The 27,290-nt window shown below is 58.7% G+C and overlaps 1 protein-coding gene across 3 annotated transcripts; it reads left to right on the forward strand.

Annotated features, from left to right (window-relative positions):
* The first annotated feature begins 5,737 nt into the window (after positions 1–5,737).
* On the forward strand, positions 5,738–25,598 carry TACC1 (transforming acidic coiled-coil containing protein 1). 3 transcript variants are annotated; one of them, XM_027713708.2, is made up of 14 exons: positions 5,738–5,978; positions 6,566–6,678; positions 12,398–13,412; positions 14,466–14,501; positions 16,131–16,191; positions 16,395–16,593; positions 17,993–18,048; positions 19,578–19,700; positions 19,871–19,947; positions 20,372–20,415; positions 20,516–20,676; positions 20,913–21,019; positions 21,589–21,709; positions 22,204–25,598. In XM_027713708.2, exons 1-14 carry the CDS (start codon positions 5,794–5,796, stop codon positions 22,270–22,272), a joined length of 2,367 nt encoding a protein of 788 aa, XP_027569509.2. In that variant the 5' UTR covers positions 5,738–5,793; the 3' UTR covers positions 22,273–25,598. The 3 variants fall into 3 exon arrangements, with proteins under 3 accessions (XP_027569509.2, XP_027569510.2, XP_027569511.1); XM_027713709.2 differs by lacking the exon at positions 14,466–14,501 and having other exon boundaries at positions 5,739–5,978; XM_027713710.2 differs by lacking the exons at positions 6,566–6,678; positions 12,398–13,412; positions 14,466–14,501 and having other exon boundaries at positions 5,742–5,978.
* Positions 25,599–27,290: the final 1,692 nt, after the last annotated feature.

Genomic DNA, 27,290 nt, shown 5'->3' on the forward strand with positions numbered 1-27,290 from the left:
GCTCCCAGCTGCAGCTCAGCTCAGGAGGGAAGTTGGGGTCCCTCTGTCCCCCCGGTCTCGGGGTGCGGGGTGGGGGCCAGGGTGAGGTGGGAGCTGGTTTGGGGTCCAGAGACCAGGGTGAGGTGGGAGCTGGTTTGGGGTCCAGAGGCCAGGGAGAGCCAGGGCCGGGCTGGGTGAACTGCTCCCCATCAGCTGCTCCAGCACTGGGAACTGAAGGGGAGGCACTAGCTGGGATCAAAAGGAAAAGCGTAAACATTTTATCTGGAAATCAACGAAAACACTTCTGGGAACAGAAATATTTCCTTTAAGGGGTGTACCCTGTGAGGCTGTTTGCAAACACCGGGCTCAGACAAGGAAAACAAGTGTGTTATGCCCTTGTACCTGCTTGGTTCTGCCTTTATTTCCCTGCAGTTGTCTCTTATATAGACATTAGAGGTGTTTCCCGGTGGAAAAACCGTCCCAGTGTTCCCTGTGTGTGCTGGAGCTGCTCCTTTCTGCCCCATTGGACTCAGCTGCTTCTCCTTCCCACCTGTTTGCTCCACCTTGAGCAAACTTTGTTTTGTTTCTCCCACCCTTTATCATCTCCCTGGCCCCTCTTCCTGTGCTGGCTGCTGTCCTCACTCCTCAGCTGCTCCCGCCCCTGCTGGCACCCCATGTTATGGGCTGAGGCGCTGCCTGCATTTCTCAAAATCACTGAGTCCAGGGTAAAATCAGGGATCTAAGGCCTGACAAACACCTGATAAGAGCATTCCTGCTGCATGACATGGATGTTTTTAGCAAAGAGAGCAAAGGAATTGAAGGGGGAGTCAATAAGCCTCACAATGAAGGCAGATGCTTGTGTTCATCCGGCATCAGTGTGGAAATGGGGCTGGAAATCACGTAGCTGGAGCCTGTTCCTATTGAAATGAGTTCGCACCCACACGAGCGCATCAGTGAGATTGAGCTGTGGTTGGCGTTTTTAAAATGCTGGAATAGCAGAGCGTTCATTATCCCATCACCCCTTTCCAGTGCAGCCACAAATGTCTGTATTTATCCATTTGCTGGCAGTTCGGTGGGGAAAGGCAGCTGGAGCCCGCGGCTGGCTGCTGGTGCCCGGGCTCGTGTGCGACAGTTGTGTCCTTTGCTTCTATTTCCGTAGAGCTATTTTGATGGAATGCCCAGCGATGGGAACTGTCACATCCCGGGCTGGGAAGGGTCCCGGGGGAGCTCGGCAGCGCTGTCCCGCGCTGGGCACTGCTCTGGAGCTCCAGGGCAGGGCGCTGCCGCAGTGGGTGACAGCCCGGTTCCTGCTGCGCCCTGGCGAGCAGGTGGCAGAGCCAGAGCAGGGAGGAGGTCGGTTTTGTCTGCCTTGGCTTCCAGGGCATTTGGTGTTGTGCTGCTCAGTCCAGGCTGTGTCCAGGAGTGTCCAGGCTGCGGCTCTATCAAGGTCAGGAGAAGCAAAAGGAACGTGGGAACTTTTCTGTCGTGGATTTGGCCTCCCACGGTCCTGACTCGTCCCTCAGCAGTGGCTTCCTCACCTGGTGGGAACGTGCCTCTGAGCAACCTGCTCTAGTGTAAAGGTCCCTGCCCGTGGCAGAGGGTTGGACCAGACGGTCTTTACAGTCCCTTCCTACCCAAACCATTCTGGGATTCCTTGATCCTCCAGGCTGCTCCGTGGGCATTGGCTCAGCCCCAGGGCTCTGCTCAGCTGCCTCCCGTGCAGCATCCCCCGTGATCCCTCCGGAGGGTGCCCACCCATCTCCCGTGTTCCCCCGGGGACGGGGCGAGGGGTCTGGCTGCGGAGACCCCTCCTCTCCTGGGCTGCGGGGCGCTGCCAGCCCGCGGGCAGCCGCGAAGCCCCAGACCGCCCGTTCCCGAGGCCGGAGAGCTCGGCAGCCTTTGGAAACTCATCCTGGAGAGCCCTCTAGCGAGAGCAGCGCCCGCCCGAGCCCGCCGGGCTCCCGGGAATGTCCCGGGATGCTGCAGCACCCGAGGGATGCTCCGGGGGGCTGTCAAACCCAAGGGATACGCCGGGATGCTCCGGGATGCTCCAGATGCTGACGCATCCAGGGGATGCTGATCCCTGATCGATAGAGTAGGGTGGGATAAAACACAGTAACAGAAAAATTCTGCTGGAACACCTCGGACCTTTTTGCCTGGAGGAGACAAATGCTGTGTGGATAAAGTGCTGATGACAAGCTGTGAGGGTGATTTACACAGCAGTGTAATGTGGATTCACATTTTATCCATGTGCTGATCTCTGAGCTGTCCCTTCCATCCCCTGCTGTCCCTGTGCTCTGTCCCAGGGTTGGCTGCAGGGAGCCTGACCCTGGTCCCCATGGGGGAGTGAAAGGCCCTGCTGTGGAGGAGCAGAGAGGTAGGAGCTGAGAAAAGGAAAGAAAACCCCCAAAAGATCTGTTTCTCAGCTAGAAATGGCAGCACTGGCTGCTGTGCTGTGCCTAGAAAAGCTCCACAGCCAGAAATAGATCTTCTCCTGCCTTATGAAAGGGCCAAGAATGGAAGCTCCAGGTGCATGCCTTCCTCTGGCCTGGGGCACTGCAGCTCGCAATGCCACAGGTGTGGCTGTGTGATACCTGTTCCACAGCGTTACACCCCACGCCCTCCCCGGGGACCAAGGTGTGGTGACAGTGGGAGGAATTGGACATGCTGTGTTTCTAGGATGTGAGGCCAGGCAGCAGCACTGCTGCCAGACGGCCAGGAGGAAGTTCACCCCAATATAAAAGCAGGGAAAGTCCGTCTGGGTGCAGAGCTATTACCCCTGGATGCAGCTGGCTTCTTGCAAGGATCAGCATGAGCAGCCGAGCAAGGTTTTGCATCTTTTTGCAGGCTCTGCGGTGCCAGAGCTCTTCCAGCTCCAAAATCTTGGGGCTTCACCTGTCCTCTGTGTGGCAGGGGTTGCTGCTCTGCCCCTCCCAGAAAGCCCAGGCACTGTGTGAGCCGTGGGTGGTTTCTAGGTCATTCAGTGCTGCTGCTGCTGCCAGAGACATCCACGGGCTGCACATTGCCTGTGTGTGTGCAGGGCTTGGCACAGTGAAGTCCTGTGACAGTAGTGAGGGAGGTGACAGTGGTGCCAAGGACAGCCCGTCCAGCTGCTGCCTGTGCAGGCTGCACCTCTCTGTGTGGATGGCAGCTGCTGGCAGGTGTTTTTGAACAGGTCAGCATCCTCCCTGTTCTGCAGAGATGTGTTTGCTGACTGTGCCAAGTAGCATTTGGCAGGCAGAACCCTCAGTGTGACTGACAAAGTCAGGTTATCTCCTTGGCGGTGGTTTGCAGCCAGCGGTGCTGCCAGGCTGGGTCAGGTGCCAAGCTGGAAAATGCCACTCGAGGCATTTTCTTAACTGCTCATCAGGAACAGCAAGTGGAAGCAGGCTTTGCTCCTGCACTGCTCTGATATCTTCCTGCCCCGGGCCCCGCAGGTCAGGAGCTCTGTAGCCGGCACGGTGCAGTCCTGCTGATCCTGTTCCTGCGGCCACGCTCCTTCCCCCAGGTGGTGGGTGGGAGCAGGGGCTCCTCACTGGGCACACCACGTGTGCAGCCTGCACAGGGACAGATCCTGCTGATTTCCTCTGCTCCTGTGCCCCAGTTCCCTCGTCCAACAAGTGAGGGGCTGCAGGAGTCAGCCCGTGCTTTGCCCTTCGCCTGCCACAGCTCCTTCCCCTCTGCAGCGGAGGCGGCTCATTCCTGCTGCTGTGCCAGCCCTGCTGCTGCTCCTGCTGCTGTGCCAGCCCTGCTGCTGCTCCTGCTGCAGTCGTGTTGCTCTTCTCCCTGTGAGGTCCCTGGCAGAACCCGTCAGCTGGTTCAGAGCATGGCCGCACTGTCACTCAGGCTGGTCCTTGGGATCAGCAGGAGGTGGGAAGGAGGAGCAGGAGGAGGAGGAGGAGGTCAGGCTGCAGCGCAGCTCATACTGAAGATCTCCTTACGTAAAATTCATCTGCAGAAATCAGCTGTGCCACTTCGGAGCAGGGAAGTGGGCTGTGCTCTGCTCACGGCAGCTGCAGGCAACAGGATGTTGAGGTTCTGCTTTTGCTTGAGCCTCGTGGTTCTTGGCTGAGCGTTGATCCGTGTCAAGTGGTCCCCTCTTGCTTGGTGTCCTCTGTGCAGCAGTGGGGGGTGTGCAGGACCCCTTGTCCCCGGGACTTGGGGGTCTGGGGGGGCAGTGTGGTGCTTGGCCGAGGTGTTCCCTGGGGCCTGTGCACTGTTCCTGCCACTGACCTGCGGTGGGAACCAGCAGCACCTCAGCTTTGGCTCACCCAGGGGAATCTTTGGGGAAGTTTGGAAGTGTTATGACAGGGGGTAAGAGGTTTTCTTTGTCAGAGGCTGGACAGTAAAGGCACACAGCAATGACACATATATTTAATAAGGACACCAAGAGATGGAAGCCTGGGAGAAAGGATCGCTGCAGGGAGGTTATTTGAGATGCTCCACAGTGAGGAATGAGCCCTTTGAAGCATCCGACAGAGGCTGGTGTCAGAGGCAGCCAGACCAGATGGACGGGTCTGCTCTGCCCCAGAGGCCTCTCTGCTCATGCAGAGGCACTCCCGGCTCTCAGAGCTGGGTGATGATTCACAGGGAAGCACAGGTCCATGGGCTCAGCCTGCCACGTGAACTCTTGGTCTGGTCAGCAAGGGCCAGCAACACTTCTCTGCAATGGGCTGGGCTGGTTTCACACCAGGACAGTTGTCTGCCCTTTCCCAGGTCATCCCTGGGACCTGCTGCCAGGAGTGGGGTGAGCCAGTTGGGGTTCTGGGGAGCTGCCAGCGATGCTGCTGCCAATGACAGATCTGCTGCCAGAGCCCCGGACATTCCTCGCTGTGCATCAGAAACATTATCCTCCTCTCTCTAGCAAGTGTGTGGGAGCTGATGAATTTGGGCGTGGGAGCCCTCGTTAGGGGGAAAGTTCCTGAGGGAAAGTTCCCGAGGGAGGCCAGCATGGTTGATTTCTGCGGGAACTGCCGGCTGTTATTTTTAAACAACAATAGTTTAATAAATAAATAAACTTGCTGCCACGGAAGGATATCGCATCAGCCAGGGCTGTTGAGGCCGGTATTTCCTTGGAAAATGGAAGGGGCAGGTGTGTCCCTTCCCTCTGCCCCTGTCTCCCTCTGTCTGGTTCCTTGGCACTGGGAAGCCCCCTTCCTTAGGCAAGGCTTCCCAAGGCGGGTGAGCCTTCCCAGTGGGAGCCACTCTTCTAGGGGGGAGTGAGGATTCCTGGGAGCTGCTTGCACCCCAGGGCAGTTGCCAGCCAGCGTGGGGTCTTCTCTGGCACGTCCAGAGTGGAAGGAATCTGCGTCCTGCCGTCTATGTGACAGCACAGGTGCAGCCCAATAAATGTGAGATGAACTGGGGGGGATCGGGTTTCACAGTCCACTGCCCCTCGCGTGGGGGGTTCCTGTGGCAAGGGGGCAGCAGGGCAGCCCGGGGGGGGGATGACAGCGATGTGCCCCGGCCCCGACTTTGGGCAGAAATAGGTGAATTTGTGAGTTCGCGTGGGAAAGAAGAAAGGCGGCTGTCGGCCCCGGCCGGGCGGGGAAGGGGTTCGGGGACGCTGCCCCGCATCCCCCCCAGCCTCCATCCCCGCGGCCGGGGGCTCCGGCGGAGGCAGCGGGGGGGCCCGGGGGCCGGTCCCTCCCGGCGGGCGGTGCCGGGGGCGGGCGCTCCCCGCCGCCAGTAGCGCGGTGCGGGGGCGGGCGGCCCGAGCGGAGCGGGGCGCGATGGGGGCGGCGGCGCGGCCGCAGTGAGCCCGGCGGGGAGCGGAGCGGAGCGGAGCGGGGAGAGGAGCGGGGAGCGGCGCCGATGGCGTTCAGCGCCTGGCAGATCCTCTCGCCGGTGCAGTGGGCCCGGTGGACCTGGTCGGCGGTGCGGGGCGGGGGCAGCCCCGAGGAGGGGGACGGCGGGGCCGGTGCGGCCGAGGAGGAGGAGGAGGAGGAGGAGGAGGAGGACCAGGACCCTCCGGCGGGGGGCTCGGCCCTCAGCTTCAGGCAAGTGACCCGCGGCCCCCTCCCCTGCCGCTGCCCGCCCGCACCCACGCGGGACGCCCACGCGCGGTGTGCGGGGCTGCGGGCGCGTCCCCCCGGTCCTCTCTCCCCACCCGCCCCTCGCTGCCCGCTCGCTGCCTGGCTGCCGGGGATCCCGCATCGCACCGCGCCGGGGGGCTGGGGAGGCCGGGCCGGAGCCGGGCGCTGCTTCTCGGAGGATGCCGGGGGGGCACAGGGTCGGGACGGCCGGGCTTCTTCCCGCGGCAGCCCCCGGAGCGGCGGGGGAGATGCTGCGGGGGAAGACGCTGCGAGGCTGCGTGTCCTTGGAGGCCCGCGGTGGATGCTCAGCTCGGGAATGACCTGGCAGACGCCCTCCCGGAGGTCTGGGGGCACGCGGGGGGCTGCTCACGATGATGTTTCACCTGCTCTCCCCTTTCCGTTTGTCAGCGTGTCCCGCCGGACAGGAGCGAGCGGCCGCCCCGGATGCCCACGGCCGGCTGCCGGCCTGGCCGCACACGTAGGCGGCGTGGAGGATTTCGGAGGTAGCCTTGAAAGCAGTAATTCCTCACTCTTTTCCCCCCCCTCGGCAGCTCGGACTCCACTGATAATTTTGAGACCCCTGAAGCAGAAACGCCGACCTGCTCGCCACTAAAGGAGTTCTGCGAGCCGCCGGGATCAGCAGAGCCCGAGGTCGGGACCCCAGGTAAAGAGCCGGCGTGTGCCTTCTGCTCTCGGTGCTGCACTCCAGAGGCTGAAAGGCAGGGTGGGGTCAAGGAGGCAAAGTTGCTGGCTTTGAATAACGCCTGCCACATTTTTTGTGGTTAATGGCCTGGACGGTTCAAATGCCGGGGCTGGGCTGGGTGCTCCACAAAGGGTGTGATGAGTTGATCGAGAGGAGCCCGAGGATGTTGTTAAATCATTTTGGCAGTTAAACGTCCCTCTGCCACTCTGCCCGCAGCCTGGGGGCTGCCCCCATGCTCCTGGCTGGTGGGAGCTGCCTCATGTGTGCCCCTGGCTCTCGCACAGGAGCTGCCGTGGTGCTGGATTTGTGTCCCCCAGGCTGGTCAGTGGTGGGGGTTTCATTACATGGTCCATTTTTCCCTGGAGTTAGGTGCCAGGTGTCCTTCCTCTGTGGCTGTTGTTAAACACGAGAAAGCTCAATGCTGCTAAGCCCCGTTTTTGGAGAAACTGTGGGGGATCTGCTGTAAACGCGTGGGGTTTTCTCTGCCAGCGGTCCCGAGCTGTTGCGGGTTTATCCTTGTGTCCCACACTGCTGCTGCTCCTCTGAGTTGGCTCCCCATTAGCCTGTGGTCTTCCGGGGTCCACCTGCCCACTGTCTCTGTACCCTCCTCTCCAGGGGGACGTGCTGGTGCCCGTGGCTGAGCTCGGTGTTTATCTCTGTTTTCATGCTGGGAGGAAGCTTTGAAGCTCCACCACCAGCACCGTTGCAACAACCACTGGAGGTTATCTGGGCAGGGCAGGGAGGAGACCTCCCCTTCCCTCTGTTCTCAGCAGGGCAGGGTGGCTGGGCAGTGTCAGGGTGTCTGTGAGCCCCCAGGGGGGTCTGGGGGAGAGAAGCTTTTCTAAGGTGTGAGGCAGCACGTGGTGGGCCTGGAAGTTCAGCACAGGCTGTCCTGGGCATCCCCTGCCCTCTCCTGCCTCTCACTGCTGTGGGCCCTGGCATGCCACGTGCAGTGTGCTCGCAGCAGTGGCTGGGAGCTTTCTGTAGGGCTGGTTTTGGAGCGTGTGGGTTTGATCCAGACCCTGGGTCATTCCGTGCAGGAGCCCAGGTGCTGTAGATCGTGGCAGTAACGGGATGCCATGGCTCACCATCTCCTGTGATGTTGTTCTGCTAATGGGATGGATCTGGGTGCTCACCCACCCCTGTGGAAAACACAGGTTTGTTTGCTGTGATGGAGAGAGCATTCAGTTCATGCTTCCGATGATCACAGCTCTTGGAATAATCCTTCCCTTTTAAGAAGGGATGATAGAGGCATCTTTACTTTGGGGATAATGTCTGGGGAGGGGGAGAAGGAGATAAGGCTTTCCTAGAAGGTAGGAGGATATTTTCTGCCAAAGCTCAGGGAAGTGCATTGCCTCATTGTCCAGGGTGTCCCTGTCCCTGTGTGTGCCTGTGCCCCTCATCCTGGGACGAGCAGCTCCTGCTCAGCAGCGAGGGAGAGGCTGCTCCTGCACACAAAGCTCCCAGTGTTGTGGAGCCGAGGGGATGATCTCCAGCAAAAGCTGTTTTTCTGTGCTGGCTGGTGGAGAGCAGGATGTTGGAACCAGCAGAGCCAAACTGTGGTGCCACCGCACCCGGCTCTGGCCCCTTCCTGCCCACATTTCTGGCTGTGGCTCTTCAGTGTCTCTGGAATGGTGGAGGGAAGGGATTGCCCAGATGCAGATGTGTTTGCAGTGTGCAGAGGCACCCCGGGGTGTTCCACCACCTTACCAGTGTAATCTGTACATTAAGGCCTCATCTTTGTGATGCTGCATCACAGCAGCCCGTGCTCTTCCATCTGGCTGCAGCTCGGGAGCAGCAGTGGGAATAAATGCCTGGATGGAGGCAATCCAGTGTAATGGCTGCTCCTCTGCACCAAGGCAGCTGAGCTGTCACCCACGGCAAGAGCCACTGCCCTGCAGCCCCTGGGAATAGCTGCTGGCCACGCTGGGGTGCGTGGGGGCAGTGCCAGAGCAGGACCTGCGGGCAGGCGCGGCATTCCCGGCCCGGAGGGACAGCAAGGAGCAGGCACTGTCTGCTGTGCAGCTGCAGTCTCACCCTGCCTTGGGAACAGATGGGTGAGGCAATGTGTAAGACAGAAGCCGTGACTCCAGGGCTGGCTGCTCCACACAAAGCCAAGAGGTGACCTGGGTGCGTTAAACCCTGGTCTTGGGGACAAAAATCCAGCCCCAGAGGGGGCTGCGGTGAGGCTTTATGCCCACTCAGGATCACTCAGACAGTTTCCTCTTGCTGCCTCTCGTGGTGGGGGCTGTAATTCTGTCCCGTTCTTGCTCAAGTTATCCCCGGTCACCTGCCAGCAGGTATTTTGCACGAGGAAATGAGCAGAAGCAGCAGGTCTGGAGCTGTCAGTGCTGGGAGCGGGCTCGCTGGCTCTCGCTGCCGTCACCCCGACACGGGGCACGTGTTTTCCGGTGCGTTTGCCGGTATGCTAATTCTTAACAGAAAGGGTTTAAAAATAGATCAACGGCTGTTAAACACGAGCGGAAAGCCAAAAGAGGAAAGGAGTCGTTGGTGACGAGGGCTGAGCTGGATGCAGGGGCAGATATCCTGTGCTGGGCCGGGGGAGTGTGTGACTCACGGCGGGCACCGTGCCTGGGCCCGGTCCGGGGCTCAGAGAGTGGAGGGGCTGTTCCTGCCCACACTTGGCTCGTGGGGCTGCACAGGGATCGCTGCTGCTTCGCTCGGCAGCTGCCCGTGGCATGGAGAGGGCACCGAGCCTTTGCCTTGCGGCGCTGCCGCTGCCGAGTGTTCCTGGTTCGTTTGAGGGAGCGAGGGATGGCTCCCTCTCAGCTGGAAAGCTGTTTATGTTGGTGTTTGTGTTTAATTTCAGCCCAAGGAAGACAAGCAAAGCAATTATAATGCACAGGCACAAAGTGCCTATTACTGCGGTGCCAGACTGTCCTGACTGTTTTTCTTTAAAGAATATAAAATCTTCATTTTCACTTTGTGGCATCCCCTCCAGGTTCCTGCCTGGACCAGGAGCAGGTTTGCAGCCCACGCACGGCTGGGACAGTGGTTGTTCTCGGGGATCCAGCATGTCCTGTGCTGTGTCTGTGTTTGGGACAGATCCCGGAGTCAGTGCACCTGCCATGCTGCTGGCAGTGTCCGTCTGTAGCTGGGACTAAACTGCCTCCACCTGCCAGGCACCGTGCCAGAGGTGGAACGGGAGAGCCCAGGGTCACCTTTAAAGGATGCTGCAGGAAGGCATCTGCTGGGATGCCTGTGGAAAGGGCTGGTCCGAGGGGGAGAGCTGTGTGTTGTGGGTGGCTGCCAGGCTGCCTTCTCCTGGGATCCCGTGGGGCATTCAGCACAGGTTTGGGCCAAAAGGAGGGTTCGAGCAGTGGCAGGGCTGGGGGGCAGCAGCTGGAACTGGGGGACACTGGTTGTTTCCAGGAGCTGGTTTGCAGGCAGGAGCCATGAGTGCAGGGAGTACGTGCGGAGCCAACACGGCTGCTCACAACGTGACTGCCCGGGGCTGGCGGGAGCTGCGCTCGCTTCAGGATGTCGGAGCATTCAGAGGAGGAGCAGGGAGAGCCACAGGCAGCGTGCTGGGGCTGGGGAGGGCTCTGTGGGGGGCCGGTGCTGCACCGAGGTATCGCTGTGCTCGTCCCCAGCACTGCCAGGCAGCGGCGGGGGCTGGAGCGCAGAGCTCTGCTCTTCCCAAGCCCCCCAAGGCCCTTCAGGTCACCGGGTTCTGCATCCTGTGTAATTGTTCCCGCAGGAACCTGCGCTCCCATCGTGCTGCGTTGAAGGCAGAGGAAATGCAGAGGGGGAGGAACGGAGGGAAAACTCCCCCGAGCTCGCAGGAGGGATGTTTCTGCTGCAAAAGATTTCCAAAATCATAGGCAAGCACCTGAGCTGCTCTTCGCCCGCACCTCCCAGTATATCCCAGTTCCTCAGCTCCCGGACTGGCTGAGTGGATGGGCTGTTCTGTGGGAGGGGATGGAGCAGCCGAGCTCTCTCAGGTGCAGAAAACAGGGAATCACAAAACTGGAAAACCTGGGTGGGTGGTTCTTCTGATTTTTATGACAAAATGGTTGTTCTGAGCAATGGCCACATGTGCCATCGCTCCTTCCCTCCCCGCCCTGCAGACACCACAGCACAGGGAGGTGGTTTGCGTGCCGACTGCTTGTTATTCAAGAAGTAATTACTCATTGCTTGGGTTAGAAACCAGGATGGGCTCATGTCTGTGAGAACGGCGGCTGCCAAACCTTCCGCTGGGAACGCAAAATGCACTTAAAAGGTCCTTTTGCCCCGACTTTGAAGTCTGTTCTTCTGTTCAGGGCTGTCTCAGGAAGGCTTCAAACATCTGAGCAACACAGCAAGTGTAATGGAGTTTTCTTTGGGGTCTGTTAAGAAAGTTTTCCTGGTTCCTAATGATGGGAAGGCCTGGCAGGCGCTGCCTTGGACTGGCTGCACTCCAAGTACTCATCCACTAGATTTGTGTTTACTGATGCGTTTTCTGGGGCATCAAGGCAACATCTACTTGGAGGGAGCTTTTTTTGCAGTCAGAGGGAGCGTTTTTGCAGTCTCAGGGAGCACACAGACCCTCATGATTCATTTCCATGGCTTTTAGCATCCTGGGGATCAATTATGCAAACCACGAGCCATCAGCTGAGTCAGGATCGTTGGCTCCATGTCCCAGGTTAGCCTCGGGACCAGATATTTGCCTGATGCACTCTTCCTCTGCCAGGCTGTGACTCTGTCACCAGCAAACACGAGCTGGTTGCAAATGCCTGGTGATAGGAAAAGCCTTTCCCAGGAGATGAGCTCAGGGCTGGGGGTTGGCATTCCCTGGCACAAGCTCTCCATTATCCAGGCTGCTCTTCACAGCCAGGTTTTCAAACCAGTTTGGTCCTTGGGCGAGCACTGGTTCCATCCTGCCCTTGGAGGGTTCAGCTGGACTGTGCCTCCCCAGAAAGGTGCCTGTGAGAGCTGTGGGTCCTACACGCTCCCTGATGGGTGCTGGGCACCCCATTCTGCCTCATCACAGGAGCCTGGGCAGTGGTCCCTGGTTGGGGGGCAGGGGAAGAGGTGCAGGTGAGCTGGGCAGAGCCTTGGCACACCAGCACCACCATCCTGGCTCTGGGAGCTCAGTGGGTGCAGCTTTCAGGATGCCTCAGTAGATAAAGGATCTCTCCCCCATCCCTTGATAGCAAAGAAAAGATTAAACAGTAAAAGGATTGAGGGGAAGGGATCAGAGTAATAGTGATTAAGTCATGGATCAGGATTTGTGATTAGGAGATGCTGACAGCAGTGTGGAGAGCCTGCCGTGACTGCAGCAGGATTTCTGCAGGTGAAGTCAGTTTGCATCTGGCAGCTTCCCCCTGCCTGGTGCACACCCAGCTCTGCAGCCCCAGTACCGGGGGGGTGACCCCCCAAATCCCCCCTGCAACCCGTTTCTGCTTCTTCTTGAGCACCCCTTCTCCCTGGGGCCTGCTTATTCACATTTCATGGTGCTCTCTCATGTTGTGCTGCCCTAAACACTCCTTGCTAATTTTTAACTCTCTGCTCAGGTGAGAAGTGACTCTCTGTCGTCTGGCAGGAGGGAAGCTGAGTTTTGAGTCAGTGGATTCTCCACAAAATCCGAACCTGGAGCAGCTGTGAGGAGGGAACAGAAACCCTCCTGGAAGGGGGTGCACTGCAGGTCGAGGTTTAACCATCTCCTTTTATTTTTCAGAGCCAGGTGACCATGGTGACCTGCTGGTAGGGGAAGCCTGCCTGGACGGCTCTCCTGTGAAGCACCCCAAAGATGAGGCTCAACCGGAGACCGGAGCCCCCAAAGCCAGCTCAGATGCTGAAGGGGACACTGACCCTGACAACTCATCCCTGACACAGCCTCTGGCCGGGCAGGGCTGCAGGGCCAACTCTGTGCCCACTGCAGAGCCAGCCCTGGTGCCCCATGCAGGCACAGCCCCCGGGGAGTGGGTCATGTCAGGAGGGGACGTGGCAGATGCTGGCACGGGGCTGGTGGAGCTGAGGGCTGATGCCCTGGCCCAGGACCAGCTTGGGAAAGGGGAAATGCCTTCACTGGGGAGGAAAACAGAAGGAGCCACAGAGGAGACCCCGATGCCCCAAACATCCTACCAGCTTGAGCCTGAGCAGTGCGACAGGAGCATGAACCCCGCTGGGGCAGGGAACTGCCAGCTGCTGAGCTCTCCCCTGGCAGCCCCATGCCATCTCCCCCATCCCAGAGAGCTGGGGGGGGACCCAGCCCCAGAGCCCACAGGGCAGGTCCCAAACCCTGAGGCTGGTTTTACGGAGGTGGGAGAGAGCACAGAGGCCAGGAGAGCTTCACCCAGGAGGGGCAGCAGGATCCCGGCCAGCAAGCTGACACCAAAGAGACACCGAGAGTCCCCCAGGAAACCAGCTGAGGATGCAGAGAGGGGTCCCACGGAGCCACCACCACCCCGGGACTCCCCCCAGCTGGGTCCTGGTCACAACTCCCTCAGTGGCAGCTCAGCACTGCAAAACTTACCAACTCTCCCCAAGGGCTCTTACCAGTTTGACCCCGATAACTTTGACTCTGTGGATCCATTCAAGCCCACCAAGACACTGGCCAGCACTGCCCCCGACTCCTGCTCCGCTGCAGATAACAGCCTCAATGAAATCCTCGAGTCTCAGGCGATGGAGGCGCAGGACGATCCCCTGAAAGGCACAGACTCCCCCAAGAAGCCCAAGTCACGCCTGATAACGTGAGTGCTGGTGTGCATGGAGCCGGTGCTGCGGCCCCCTGAGCAGGCAGAGCCGTGGTGATGGTGGTGCTGGTGCTGGTGGTGCTGGTGCTGGTGCTGGTGGTGATGGTGCTGGTGGTGATGGTGCTGGTGGTGATGGTGCTGGTTGTGGTTCTGCTCCGGTGCCTTCTGAGCAAGCCCAAAATCTCACCATGCCCCTCAGGTTCTGCTGCTGCCCCTGTTTAATCTGCCCCTTGTCCTGGCAGAGGGACAGGTCCCCTCTCCCTGTTGTGAGGAGAGGGACAAGTGTCCTGCGGGGGTGCCAGTGTCCTGAGCCCCGGGCAGAGTGGGGAAGGCTGGATTGGGACCTGCTTGCAGGATCACCTCTTTGGAAACCCCTCGGGAGTCCAGCTGGTGGGTGCATGTGTGGTGTCAGAGGAAACCTGCAGTGGAGGCTGGAGCCGGTGGGTTTGCCAGCTCACAGGAGCTGCTGGACATGGGTGTGTCATTGGTCAGGTGTTGCTGGGACACTGTGTGAGCTGCCACTGGATTTCTGTGTTATTTCAGGGGAAGAAAACAGGTTGGACAGGCAGACTGTTACCCTGCCGTCCGATTCTCCGGTGGGAAAACTAGAGAGTGGGTTTTTACAGAGAGAGAGAAGCCTCGCGGGCAGAAATCAGGCTGTGTTGGATGTTTTTGTCCTGGAAATACTTTGCAGAGAGTGGATACAAATTTTCTGAGAGCTGGTGTTCCCACGTGTGGCTGCGGGCGAGCAGAGCTGACGGGGAGGGGAAGCAGCAGGGAATTCTCTGCTCCCTCTCCATCCCCTTGGAGCAGTGTGGGCAGCTCTGGGTGCTCAGCACCCTGGCAGTGAGGTTTGTGGTTGGATCTCACCCCGCTGCTGTGGAGAGCAAATGCAGGATCAGAGCATCCCGTGTGTGTGTGCCTTCCCAAAGACTGAGCTGGGCAGCTCACTGTGCTTCTCCAGAGCAGGGTTAACATCCAGGTCTTTTCACACGCTCTTCTTCTCTCCATCTGTCCGTCTCTCTCCCTGTCCGTGCTTTGGTGCGTCAGGACTACTGAGCAAGTGAAATTTCTCTGTTTTCTGTTGTAAGTACTCTCTCCTGTATTCCTTTTCTTTTCCTTTGCTGTTTTTGTCCTCTCCCTGGGTGTGTGCTGGCCCAGTTGTCTCCATGGCATGCCGGCTCCTTCTGCCCTTTGACTTGTGCTCTCTGCTGTCTGGTTTGTGTCCCGCACCCCTCGGCCGGGTCCCCGGGGCAGCTTAGCCTGGCAAGTGCCTGGGAGTGAGGGAGGAGAGGAGAGCTGAGCTGAGCTGAGCTGCACCAGAGGCCTGTGCTTGCCCTCACAGCATGCACCTTGCAGCATCTTTTGGTGGTGGACAAGTGCTCACAACCTTCAGCTGATGGAGGGGGAGCAGGTTTGTGTGCAATCCAGAGCTGTTGTCTTGGTGCTGGGGGGGAACTCAAAGCAGCCACCAGGCGATGTGATTGATAACCGTGGTGCAGGAGAGGGCGCAGGGCAGAGCGAGTTTGGCTGCTTGCAGCAGGGCATGAGGGAGGAGAGCAGCCCAGGTGATTCCTCGGTGAGAGCCAGGAGTGCATGGCAGCGTGCGAGGAACCTCGTGGGCCGTGCCACGCCGTCGCTGTGCTCTGCTGCGCTTGTGTGCGAGGGGGAGGCTGGAGAGTGCAGTGGGTGGGGGCCATTCCCTAAACCTGGGAACAGCTCAAGCCTCTGACCGTGTCCCCACGATGGGGAGCACAGTGTCTGGGGCCAGGATCCCTCCCCGGGTCCCTGCAGTGGCTGTCACAGGAGCTGTTCCAGCTCAGCGAGTGGCTCCCGGGTGGTCAAACGTGGCCACGAGCCTGGGAGATCCCTGAGTGTGCTCTGAGAGGGGATGAGACGCAGGAGAGCTTGTGTTCTGCCACCCACATTCCCGCTGGGACTGTCCCTCCGCTGCCTGGCGCTCGCTCAAGGTGCTGATGCCTGGTGTGTTGGGATGCAGCTCTGCCTGGAGTCCTGCGCAGGCGGCCTCCGGATGGGTGTCTTGAGGAATGTGGGATGAAGTTCCAGGGAAAGCTTCCTCGCTGGAGGGCAAGGGGACCACCTGCAAGACCCACCTGGGCTAAACTTCCCACCCACAAGGCCCTTCTCCATGGGACAGTGTTTGCTTCAGGTGGAGTGTTCATTCGAGGCACGGCGCATTGCCCCGGTGCTCTCCCACCCTCTGCCCCGGCTGCACGGGTCTGACTCACTTGGGAGACGTGTGGATGCCGTGGAGAAGTCCCAGACAAACCTCCAGCTGCAGGGACAGCCTGGAAATGGTTCTTCCTGCAGAAAATCAACACACACTGAGGCCTCAGGTGCCGTTGCACTGGATGCACGGGGCGAGGGTGCAGCGAGGGAAATCCTTCTCCTCGGCAGTCGCCTCTCTCGCCGCCGGCCTCTCGGGCTCCTTGCTCCACTCCTTACCTTCCTCAGGAATAAACACCTCACAGACAAACCCAACCGCTCTGTAGTCGTGTCTTTTGTTTGCCTGTTCCTTCTGTTCCTTCCAGAACTTGCTCTGCTTCGGTGTTCACGGGTGAGTGGGGTGCTGGCACGCGGCGGGTGCAACGCTGGCGCTGGGGCTGCCTCCCCCTGCTTGGGCTGTCCTACACACGCCCCCGCCTGCCCCAAGCCCCCCCAGCCCCCCTCAGCCACTGCTTCTCTCCCCCACAGGAGTGGCTGCAAGGTGAAGCAGTATGAGGCAAAGCCCCTGGTCCTGGATGCCAGCACTCAGGTATGTGGGGTCCCAGCCCCGGAGCTGCATCTTCCCCATGGGCAGGTCCTGGTGGGAAGGGAGGGAGGAGGGCTGGTGGGGAGCAGCTTGTTGGTGGATTTTAAGCCTTCCATGCTTCCCATGGAGTATCCAGCAGCTCCTCTTGTGGTCTGATCCCCCTGGATTTGCCCAGTCCTGCTTAACTGCGCACCTTGATCACGCAGGAGGAAGGAGTGTTGATCTCAGAAATCCCAGACATTGCAAATAGGGATGGACGTGCCACTGATGAGGAGAAACTGGCCTCCACCACCTCCGTGCAGAAACTGGCCGGGCTGGACAAGAAGGCTGAGCCAGAAGATGACCTGGAGTACTTTGAGTGCTCGAATGTCCCTGTGCCCGCGGCCAAGCAGAGACCGGAGGCAGGTAAGGAACAGCCCCTCTGGGAATGCACCCTGCCTGCACCCAGGGAACCTGCCCTGTCCCCCAGGCTGCAGGATCCCTGCTCAGAGCCTGTGCCAGGAACAGAGCTGCCAGGACTCAGTGTCCCAGCACAGGAGCTGTGGTTGATGGAGATCTCAGTGATGTTACAGAGACCCCGCTATTGCTCCTGGAGGAATTCCACTGTCAGTCTCCCATGTAATTAGCCTCTCTGACCAAGCCATTACAAAATAATTAAAAGCCAGGCAACATGACATTTAATCAATAGCCAAGCCCTAGGTGCAAGCAGGAGAGATCACCACAGGAGGTTTGCAGCCCTCCCCTCTGCAGGGACCCATTAATCATTTCTCCTGTGGCTGTGCTGCTCTGCCAGCTCCAGGGAGAGGAGAATGGTCCTTTGTCCTTAACGGAGGAAAACCTGACAGCCAAGAGAGAGGCTGGGAGGGTTTATTTATTGCTGTTGATCTCAGAGGCCAGGCAGGTGCATGGGCTGGATGTTGGCTGCAGGGACAGGGTGGGACCTGTGGATGCAGCCACTGGCCAGGGCACAGGGATAAATGGAGGGAAACAGTGGGAAATCTGCAGTCACCAGCATTTTGTTACCTCCTTCCTTTCTGAGCTGGGCTCTCAAAATACATTGTTCTCTGCCCAATCAATGTCTGAACCATGTCTGCAGTTGCGTGAGTGAGGTCCATAAATTACCCCTCCTGCTGTGTGAGGCAGCACCATGGCCACAGGGCAGGGTGTCCCTCCTTCGGGGCAGGGTGTCCCACAGGACAGGGTGTCCCATGCATTGCAGACAGGAAGAGATGTTCTTTATCTCCTCTCTGCTGCCAAGAACAGCAGGGGCCTTGTGGCAGCTCCTTTGGAGGGTGTTGGGATCAGCTGGCTTGGGCTGAGGCTCGTGCTGTTCAGAGTGGTCTGAGCAGCTGGTCCAGCCCAGGGATGCATCCTGCCCAAGTGCAGAATGTCTCGTGCATCTTCCCCCTCCTCAGCCACTGTGGTCTCAGGGAAGGTCTGCCATGGGTGGCAGCCATGGGGACATGGGCACAGGCTGGACTGCCACCAGAGGGGAGTGTTGGTTTCCACTCCAGGGAGTGCAGGAAGGTTGGCAGGGTGCAGGAGATGGCACTTGGGGACAGGGTTTAATGGTGACCTTGGCTGTGCTGGGGGAATGGTTGGAAAAGTCCTCAATGGTCTTAGAGGACTTTTCCAATGAGAACAATTCCATGCAAGGGCAGGAGCTGGGGGCAAAGAAGCCTTTGGGAGGGGAAGCTCAGGGGATGGAGAGGCTCAGGGGTACCCTCCTGCCCCCTGGAAAATCTGCACGTGCCCGAGGGTCCTGTTTCCAAGTCAATAAAAGGTTGTGTTTCCTTGTCTTTAGGCTTTGAAAAGGAGATCTGCAAGCAGATGGAAAAGGACGGGCCTGGCATCTTCCCTGTGAGTGCCTCTCGCTTCCTCCTCTCTGAAATGAGTTTCTTTGGGAGGTAAAATTCTTGACAAGCCCACGCAGGGACTCGATAAAAATAGCGGAGATTTCCTGGCAGGCCTGGAGGAGCCTGGCACAGGCTGATCCCTCCTGGGTGGGTGCTGGGGGGTGGGAGGGAGGGAGGGAAGGAGGGAGCGATGCTGGGGATGGGTAGGGCTGGTGCAGAGCCAGGGCTGCGCTGGGGAATGGCTGAAGGACAGGGAGGGGGTAGAGGAGACCACGGGGAGGGGACAAGCTGCTGGACACGGGCTGTGACTCACGTGGAGTGTCCAGGGCTGGCTCTGATGGCCTGTCTGTGCCAGTGCCTTCTCCATGGGATCCTCAACCACTGTGCTTGGGAAGGCAGCCAACAGCAGAGATGGGGGATTAATGAAGAAGCCCTGGCTTTGCAGCCCCCCTGACCCTGGCACTCCCACAGTGGCAGCTCTGTGCAGGGGCACCCCCGACGTGCCCCAAGGAGCCCCAAGACTCCTCCACTGCTGGGGGACCCAGTGCCAGATTAGCTGTCCCTGGCCAAAGCTGCTCGAGGTGACAAGCAGATGACAATGAGATTAGCAACATCAGCAGAACCAGCTTCTCTGAGACAGATTTAACTGTGCTGAGCCCCACAAGGACATCAGGCAAAGTGAACCGTTTGTTCTGTGCCCTGGGCAGTGTGGTCAGGCCTCAGTCCCACAGACAAACTGGTTCCCAAAGGCACCTGCAGGTGCTCAGGTGTGCACCTGCATTTGGGAGATGCTGTGGGAGGTGACTGCCAAACCACACCAGGCTGAACCTCCTCAGTGTTGGGGTGCCTGGACCCCAAACTGCCCCCATGGGTGGTCCTGGGGGATTCCCACCACTGGCCATGGCTGCAGCAGGGCTGGGAGGGCCACGAGGGGCTGGGTGTGCTTGGATTGAGCAGCAGCCAAAGCACTGGGGAGGAGGGAAGGGGAGAAGTGCTCCAGTGCTCTGGTTTCCAAACCACGAGGAGCAGGCTGCCTCCTTCCTCCGAGCACTTCTCTATTTATGGCCTGGCAGCCCGTTCCCAAGGAGATGAGTGCACTGACTGCATGGCTGTCACTCGGCTGGGTGATGAAAGCAGGAACAGGCGGTGGTGTCAGCCCAGCTTGGAGGAATGTTTCTGGAGACCTGTCAGGCTGCAGGACCCCCTGGGGGAAGTGATGGGGCCGGAATCCAGGCAGGAATCGGTGCCTGGGCCACAGGGCTGAGCCTTCCCCCCAGTTTGGTCTCTGTGGCTGCAGCACTGGTGCTCAGGAGCTGGGCTCTGGGAGGGGAAAGCAGTGAATGATATGGGTACAACCAACCCAGCCCCCGTAGGGGCACCCATAATGGCAACAGGCTCTGGGTTATCCCTGTGTGCAGGAAGGGAAGTTCAGTGCCTGACCAGAGGCTGGTAAAATAGGGGAGAACACTCCAAACAGGGGAGGTGGGGTGAAAAGACACTTCCCGTGGCATCCCAGCTGAGTGGTTCCCCCAGGACAATCCCGGGCTGTGCCCCACGGAGAAGTGCCCCGGCGTGAGCAGGAGCGAGGGTCCCCTGGACGGCATCTGCCTCAGCGAGTCCGAGAAGACGGCCGTGCTCACGCTCATCAGGGAGGAGGTAACAGCCAGGTCCCCCTTCCCCGGGGCTGCCCCTCCCCAGACCCCAACCCAGCCACTGCCATGGGGGGAGCAGGGGCAGCACCGCTCTGCCCTGGGGGGGTTCTGGTCCCCTGCGTGGGGAAATCCCCCTGAGCACATCCCAAGGGTCCTGTGTCTGCTGCCACCCAGATAATCACCAAGGAGATCGAGGCCAACGAGTGGAAGAAGAAATACGAGGAGAGCCGGCAGGAAGTGCTGGAGATGAGGTAGGGGCCATCCCCTCCACGTGTGCCCCTGGCTCCGGGGCTCCGGGCATTCCCGTGCATTCCCGGCGGGGGGAGGCTGGGCGGGATGGGATGGGATGACACGGGATCAGCATCACCAGGGTGGGATGTCTCGGGAGAGATGTTCTCTTTGTGCCGGTGCCGTGTCGAGCCTGCTCATTCCTTTGTTGTGGGAATAAAAGCCCATTAGCTGTGCCAGCCCCGGTGGCAGCAGCAGAGGGGGGTCTCAGCCTGGAGCAGCAGTGATGGGGTCACAGCCCTGACATCTGGGCCCTGTGGCCAGGCTGCTGTGGGGCTGTGTGGTGCTGGGGGCCCCCATGGGGCAGGTTGATGCCAGCAGAGCTGGAGGTGTGTGTCCACAAAAAACTGCAGCCTCTCACCTGCCTTTTTTCTTTCTTCCTTCCAGGAAAATCGTGGCTGAGTATGAGAAGACCATTGCCCAGATGATAGGTACTGTGCTGTCCCCTGGCCAGGGGTGTGGGGCAGGGAGTGGCTGCCACAGCCATCCCTGCACGGTCACTGTGTCCTTGTTGTTTGTTCTCCACCACAGAGGATGAGCAGAGGACCAACATGACATCTCAGAAGAATCTGCAGCAGCTCACGATGGAAAAGGACCAGGCTCTGGCAGACCTGAACTCGGTGGAGAGGTCCCTGTCGGATCTGTTCAGGAGATATGAAAACCTGAAGGGTGTCCTGGAAGGCTTTAAGAAGGTCCTTTACCTTGGGTTCCCCTCTGTCCCTGCAGCCCTGGTCCCTGGACACAGGGTTGCCATAGAGCCACACTCTATCTTTCCATGCTGCTGAGCTAGATAAGGGGCTCCAGCACAAGGCAGAAGCTGTTTCTATTTAAAGCCTTTATTTTTACACTCAGAACAGGATCTATCATCCCATCAGAGCAATGTCTCTGTGCCCAGTCCCAATGTAGATGGATGTACTTTCTTTTCCAGAATGAAGAAGCTCTGAAGAAATGTGCTCAAGATTATCTAACCCGGGTCAAGCAGGAAGAGCAGCGATATCAGGCCCTGAAAGTCCACGCAGAAGAAAAATTGGACAAGTAAGGTCATGCATGAGGTGCTTCAGTACTTGTAGGGCAGCAGCTCCACTTACTTTTCAGAGGCTGGAAGGCAGGAGCTGAACGGTGTGAAAAGCTGCCTTTTACAACCTCAGGCTCAAGTGACTCTTAAGTAAGGCAGCACAAATCCCTGGATGCGTTCTCTGATCTCCACTTATTTATTTTTTAATGGAGAATCTGAGGTTCACGGTCTATTTACAGTCACTTACCAAGTTCCCCTGTTTCAGAGAGCTCCTGTTTGTGGTGTGCAAAGAGGCCACACAGCCCCAGGGCTCAGCTGATGAGCAGGAGCTCACCAGCACATTGTAGCTCTGAGCCAAGTTGGTGAGGAACTGGTTTAGTTCCGCTCTGAGAGAGCAGAGTTTCCTACAGGAGCTTGGGGGAGCTGAATTAATCCAGTTTCATCCAGTTTCCCCATGGGAAAGCCACCTCTGGTGCATCCAGGAGGACGCGAGCAGGAGCCGGGCTCTGCCGATGCCTCAGGCTGTGCCGTGATGCTCCTGCCTGTGCCCAGAGCTGACCAGCATCCCCCTCTCCCCACCCCCCTGCAGAGCCAACGAGGAGATTGCCCAGGTGCGCACGAAGGCCAAGGCGGAGAGCGCGGCGCTGCACGCGGGGCTGCGCAAGGAGCAGATGAAGGTGGAGTCCCTGGAGAGAGCCCTCCAGCAGAAGGTAACACGCCTGCCCCCCTGCCAGCCCTGCCAGCCCTGCCAGCCCTGCCAGCCCTGCCAGCAGTGCCTTTTGCTGCCCGGAGCATCCTGTTGGGGTTGGAGGCGTCCTCCAGATTTTCAGCCCAGAAAGTGTTTTGTGGGTTTAGTTTTTGGGGTGTTTTTTGTTTGCTTGGGGTTTGTTTTTTTTTTTGTGTGTGTTTCGTGGGGCTGGTTTGGTTTTTTTGGGCAGAACAGGGAGAGCTCACTTAACGTGAGAGATGTGGGCTGGGCACAGCATGGTGGGCTGGGGCTGGGCAGCTGCAGGTCTCTGCAGCACCAGGGTCTGACAGGGATGAGGAGGGGTGAGCCCAGGGGTCTCCACGGTGCCTGGATGCACAGAGGAGCTGTCACAGGCGCAGGTCTAGGAGCCAGCTGCCCTTTCCCACACAGGCTCGCTGGCAGATGGGACCAGGTGTTATCCCCCACCAGAGTCCCCAAGGTCTGCTTTCCTTCCAGAACCAGGAGATCGAGGAGCTGACCAAGATCTGCGACGAGCTGATCGCGAAGCTGGGGAAGTCAGACTGAGCCCCACTGCCCTCGCCCAGCACTCTGCACTCGGCTGCTTTTCTCGTGACGTCGAGCACCTTGCCTTACCCCCAGGGCCCCCCGCAGCGAAGAACACGCCTCCAGCTGCCCCCCTTGGCTGCTGGACCCGTGGCTCCCCAGCAGAGCTGCTCCCCTTGCTGTCCCTGTCTGCTTCCCACAGCTCCGGGACTGGGATCCCTGTGGTCAGGCTGGGAATTCTGCGGTCACCCAGGCTCTGTGTGTCCCTCCCAGGGCCTGCTGTGCTGTCCCTCTGCACCAGTGCCACCTCTCAGCTGGGAGGTGACACCTCAGGCTCTGTCCCCCCTGGCTGGGCTGGGTCTGGTTGTGTCCCCACCACACTCTGTTCACTTACTGTCCTCACATGCTCAGCTGCACAGGTTCAGCCACGTGGTAGGTCCTGCCCTGGGATGTGGGTGATGCCAGGGCTGGACCTGCTGGCTCTTGCACTGGGAAAGGGGACCTGGCACACGCGTGGCCGGTCTCTGGTTTGTGGGTGAAGCACAGCACAGCCCGTCCCTGTCCCTGGCCGTGCCGGCCTCAGAGGAAGGGAGCCAACATCTCTGCATTCGTGCACTTTATGAGCATTTATGGGCACTCACTCAGGCTTTCTGCTCGCTCCTTCCAGTCAGGCACAGCCCTGCTGCACGCCTCGATCCCCCCAGAGCACCAAAACAGGCACGTGAGCAGCAGGAACTTCAGTCCTCTCAGTGGAGAGTCCGGGTGAGGGAGGGAGGGGGCTGCTGCACCAAGGGGTGTTTAGAAACAGGGGAGATGTTGGTTCTGGGGGCTGGGACTGCCTGTCCTGCCCTGGGTGACCCGGGCTTGGACGTGGGCAAAGCCAAGGCTGTTGCTGTCGGCTCCCTGTGCCGTGGCGAGGTCAGGGCGCTGCTTCAGAGGCTGTAGGAGGAAGGAAGCAAAGCCTGAGCTGCCCCATGGCTCTGCTGACTGAGAGCTTTTCCAGAAGGGCAGAAGGAGCTCAGTGCTGCCCTGGCTCCCACACTGCTGTCAAAACTGCCCTTACAGCACTGAATATTAAGAGGACCCAACAAAACCCAGCCTTTACAGGCACAGGCAGATCCAGACACTAAAATACCCTTTGAAATCTGCCTGGATGCAGCCCAAAATCTGACTTTCTGTGCAGGCAGGCTGCCCACTGTGTTCCAGGGGTATTTGCTTCTCTGAACACACCAAGCTCCAGCAGAGTTGCTGAGGTTGCCTGTGCACTGAGCTGGGAACTGGGGGACTCTGGGGTGACACAACGTGTTTAAATCCCTTTGTAGATCCCGTGTGTGCCCTCCTGGTAGTGCCATTATACGAGCCAGCCCTCCCTGGTGAGTTCTGGCACTGTTCACACCGTGCAGTGCCATGTTTCCCTGGCTGTGGTGCCCTGGGAGCAGCACTGGGTGCCCAGCCTCAGGCAGGGACTGGTGACCTGTGTGTGTGCCACAGATCAGGGTGAGCTGTGGGTTGTGGGCACAGCCCCCCGGGGTCAGGGCAGACCCATCCCCTCCTGCAGGAGGCAGATTGATGGGATCGGGAAGTAGCTGCGGTTGTGGATTCTCTGCCTTGAACGGGTAGTCCTGAAGTGTGAAATAAGGGAAATATTTGCAGTTTGGACTGTTTCCTGCCCAGCCTGTTGAACACTTTCACAAACCTTTTTGCTGCTACGTTTTTGTAACAGAATTGAGCTCTTTTCCTTCTATTTTCTAATTCCCTGTGTTGAGCATGCAGAGCAAACACCTGTTTAAGCCAGAGCCATACACTTGATTATATTTTATTAGTTATATAATGTATAGAGAGAGTTTATTATACACCTAAGCAAAGATGCCAGCAGCCTGCCCCAGCATGCAGCCTCCCAGCCTGTTCTCCAGGCTCCCAGTTATCCCAGTGATGGGCTGGTCACTGTGTGATGGGAAGCCAGTGGCTGACACCACTCAGAGCTGTGTACCTGTGGCTTGTGCTGGATATTCACCCTTTGCACAGTTGACAGGAAGAGCCTTTCTTTCCCTCTTTTTTCTTCCCCTTTGACTCCCCACGTGTCCCTCTCCCAGGCTGGTGGAGAAGCCTCAGTCCTACGATCAACGAAGACTGTTTCTGTCCCACTTGTGGGATCTGATAAAGCCAACACCTGAGACCCAGGGGTTTCTTGGGCAGTTGGGTTTTTGTCTTTGCAGCTCTTGAGGAACTGGAGAGCAGTGTTGCACAACCTCTCAGAGCTGGTGGAAGGCTGGTTTGGGGCTGGTTCCTGGTGTGGCACACCAGCTCGCTGCTCTGCCCACAGCAGTGCCCAAGGTGCCGGTGTGAGGCTGGGGGAGCCCCGGTGCAGGTCCCAGGCAGGGACTGCAGCAGCCCTCAGCCTCCTGCTCTGCTCAGGGCCGTGCTGCTCGTGTGCTGGCCTGGCTCCAGTGTCACAGCCTGAGGTTGGTCTCTCCTCGGGGCGCTGCTCTGGCCCTCGGAGCCTGCAGGTAATTGCAGAAGTTTGGGTTTCACCACCAGCACTTCCCCAGAGCCCTGACCTGTGCAGGGCGCGGTCACTGCTGCAACCTTCCCCCCCCGGGCTGCCTGCAGAGCAGGGCTCCACCGTGATCCCCTGCAGGGCAGAGTCCTCCACCCCTCCTGTCCCTGCTGCCCGGTGTCACCCGGTCCTGCTGCCTCCCTCCCCCGGCGCTGTCCGTCCCTGGGCCTGTCCACACGCACCCCAGCCTGGGCAAAGACGATTCCTAAGGAATGATTTATTAACTATAATATGGTTACAGTTACATAGGTATAAATACATGCGTAATGGGTACAGTTATATGAAACAGAAGGGGGGTGTTTGCAAATGGGCAGGGCTGTTGTGTCCCACGTGCCGCGCTCCCGAGTGCCGAGACCAGCACGGGGAAGGGCCGGTCCCCACGCGTGGGGTCACAGCCTGGCTGTGTTTGTCGTGTGTTCCTCGCAGTAGAGTTTAAATGCCCCTTTCTGGCAGTGACAGGCCCCGCCCGTGTTGCTCGTTGCTCGTGCATTTGCCAGCAGATCTGTCTGTGATGAAGTGCCAACCCCCAGCCACCGATGGCTTCCCCTGTCCCCCCCAGTGTGACCCCCCAGGCAGGAACTCCCTCTGCTCTGACCCCCACCCTGCTGCTTCGTGCCACCCGTGTAACTGCCATCGCCATCAGTTTTATATGTATGATAATTTCCCTTTTATATGTCAGGTAAATATTTGTAAGAGTTATACTCACACAAATGAGATTATTATAATGATTACTAATATATTTTTTTTCCATGTTTCATTGCCTGAGTAAAAATTGTGTTTATCACCTCTTGAAAGCTTTCTTGGTGTTTGTGAGGTCGGGGAAGGGCGTTTGGAGGAGTTGGCTTTACCTTCCAGGGTGGGCCACGTTCTACCTCGTGTTTATTAACATGGTTTACGTTGCAGTTGGTTTCAAATGAGCGCAGTTATCATCTGTTCCTGAAATCCACGTTCCTGAGCTCTGAAATTCAGACCTGGAGTGACTTTGCTGCCCTCGTGACTCCCACCATGCTGTGATGATGCTGAGCCACCGGCACCACTCCCATGCTCTGCCTGCTCCTGCGCCCCAGCCTGGCCCGTGCCCTTGGGGAGCTGTGTCCCATCCTCCCCAGCTAAGATGGCATTATCCAGGGGCTGCAGTGAGGCGTCATCCCCTTCCCCCTATCCAATCACCCAAGCAGATTAGCTGGGAGAGCTTAAGACAAAAGAGCAGCTACGGCCCCGCGCCGCACAGTGCTGAGGATGCCCGCCCTGAGGACCCTGCTGGCCCTGGCCATTGTCACGTCCCTGGCTGGAGAAGGTGAGTGTCCCTTGGCTCCAGGCAGTGAATTGCTGTAGCTGCTCCTGCACTTGCTGCTGTCCCGTCCCTGCCACCCACCTGCAGGCTCCTGCTGTGCCCCTGCCCCACGCTGCTCCCACCCCTTGCACGAGATGGTCTTCTGGGGGGGAGGGTGGCTTTCTCCTTCGAGTAGCACGCAGAGGAGCCCCCTGCCCTTTGCCTCTCTGACAGTGGCACAAAGCCTGGGCGTGCAGTGCCCAGCAGGGACTGCAGAGCCTCTCCTCTCCAGCTCCAGTGAAGCTGAGGAGGTACCTGAGCCAAAACACAGCAGCCTCCCGTGGCTGGGGCTGTGTATTCCCAGCTAAAACTTGGTTCCTCAAGGCAGAATCACAAAAAGCCCTCGTTAAAGGCAGGAGGGTGGTTGCCCTGCTCAGAGCAATGCCATGGAGTGGGGGCAGCTCTGGACGGTTTTGGGGTCTTTGGACCGAGGCAAGATGAACCTGCCTGTGTTTTTAGCTCAGGGCGGATGAAAGGCTGTGAAGAACCGCAAAGGAGACGCAAAGCAGCCCCTCAGGGGCAGCCGGGTCACTGTGGGTTAATGGCAGGGGTCACTCGCATCTGACCCCGTGAAATCCCAATTTTCCCCATTCGTGGTTTTTCTCCTCTCCCCAAGATGAAGGTGGGAGCTCTGGCCAGGAGCCGGTCCCCACTGCCACGAGAGGGCTCTGCTCCGCCAGCAAAGCAGAGACGAGTCTTACTCCCAACACCAGCGGCAATTTACCCATCCGCATCAAAATCAAGGATTCATAATTTCAGGAGAGAGCAGGATCTTCAGGTTTGGGTTTTTCTGGTCTGTGTGTGTGCTCTGAGGGGTCACACCACTATCGGCTCCGACACACAGGAGCACTGGCTCTTGTCTAACCTGCCCACAGCCTCCTCTGAGGACGGTCTGGAGATGGCTCGTCCTTCCCTTTGCTGCCTGTCACCACTCCTGTCCCCAGGTAGTGCCCTTGGGCTGAGCTTCCTGAGTACAGTATGGGAGCTGCTGTCATTTACAGGCACAAATACACAAAGCCTGCTCCCACAGGTTGGATGGATCCTCCCTTCTACCCCATAAAACACTCATTAAAATGAAATTTGGCACAAGAAGACAAAGATCTAGGGTGGTTTTTAAATATTATGTCTACCTGTTTTTACTGTAAAGGG

Source organism: Pipra filicauda, unplaced genomic scaffold, assembly GCF_003945595.2.
Source record: "Pipra filicauda isolate LSUMZ 115617 unplaced genomic scaffold, ASM394559v2 scaffold740_size120307_pilon, whole genome shotgun sequence".
Lineage (NCBI taxonomy): Eukaryota > Metazoa > Chordata > Aves > Passeriformes > Pipridae > Pipra > Pipra filicauda.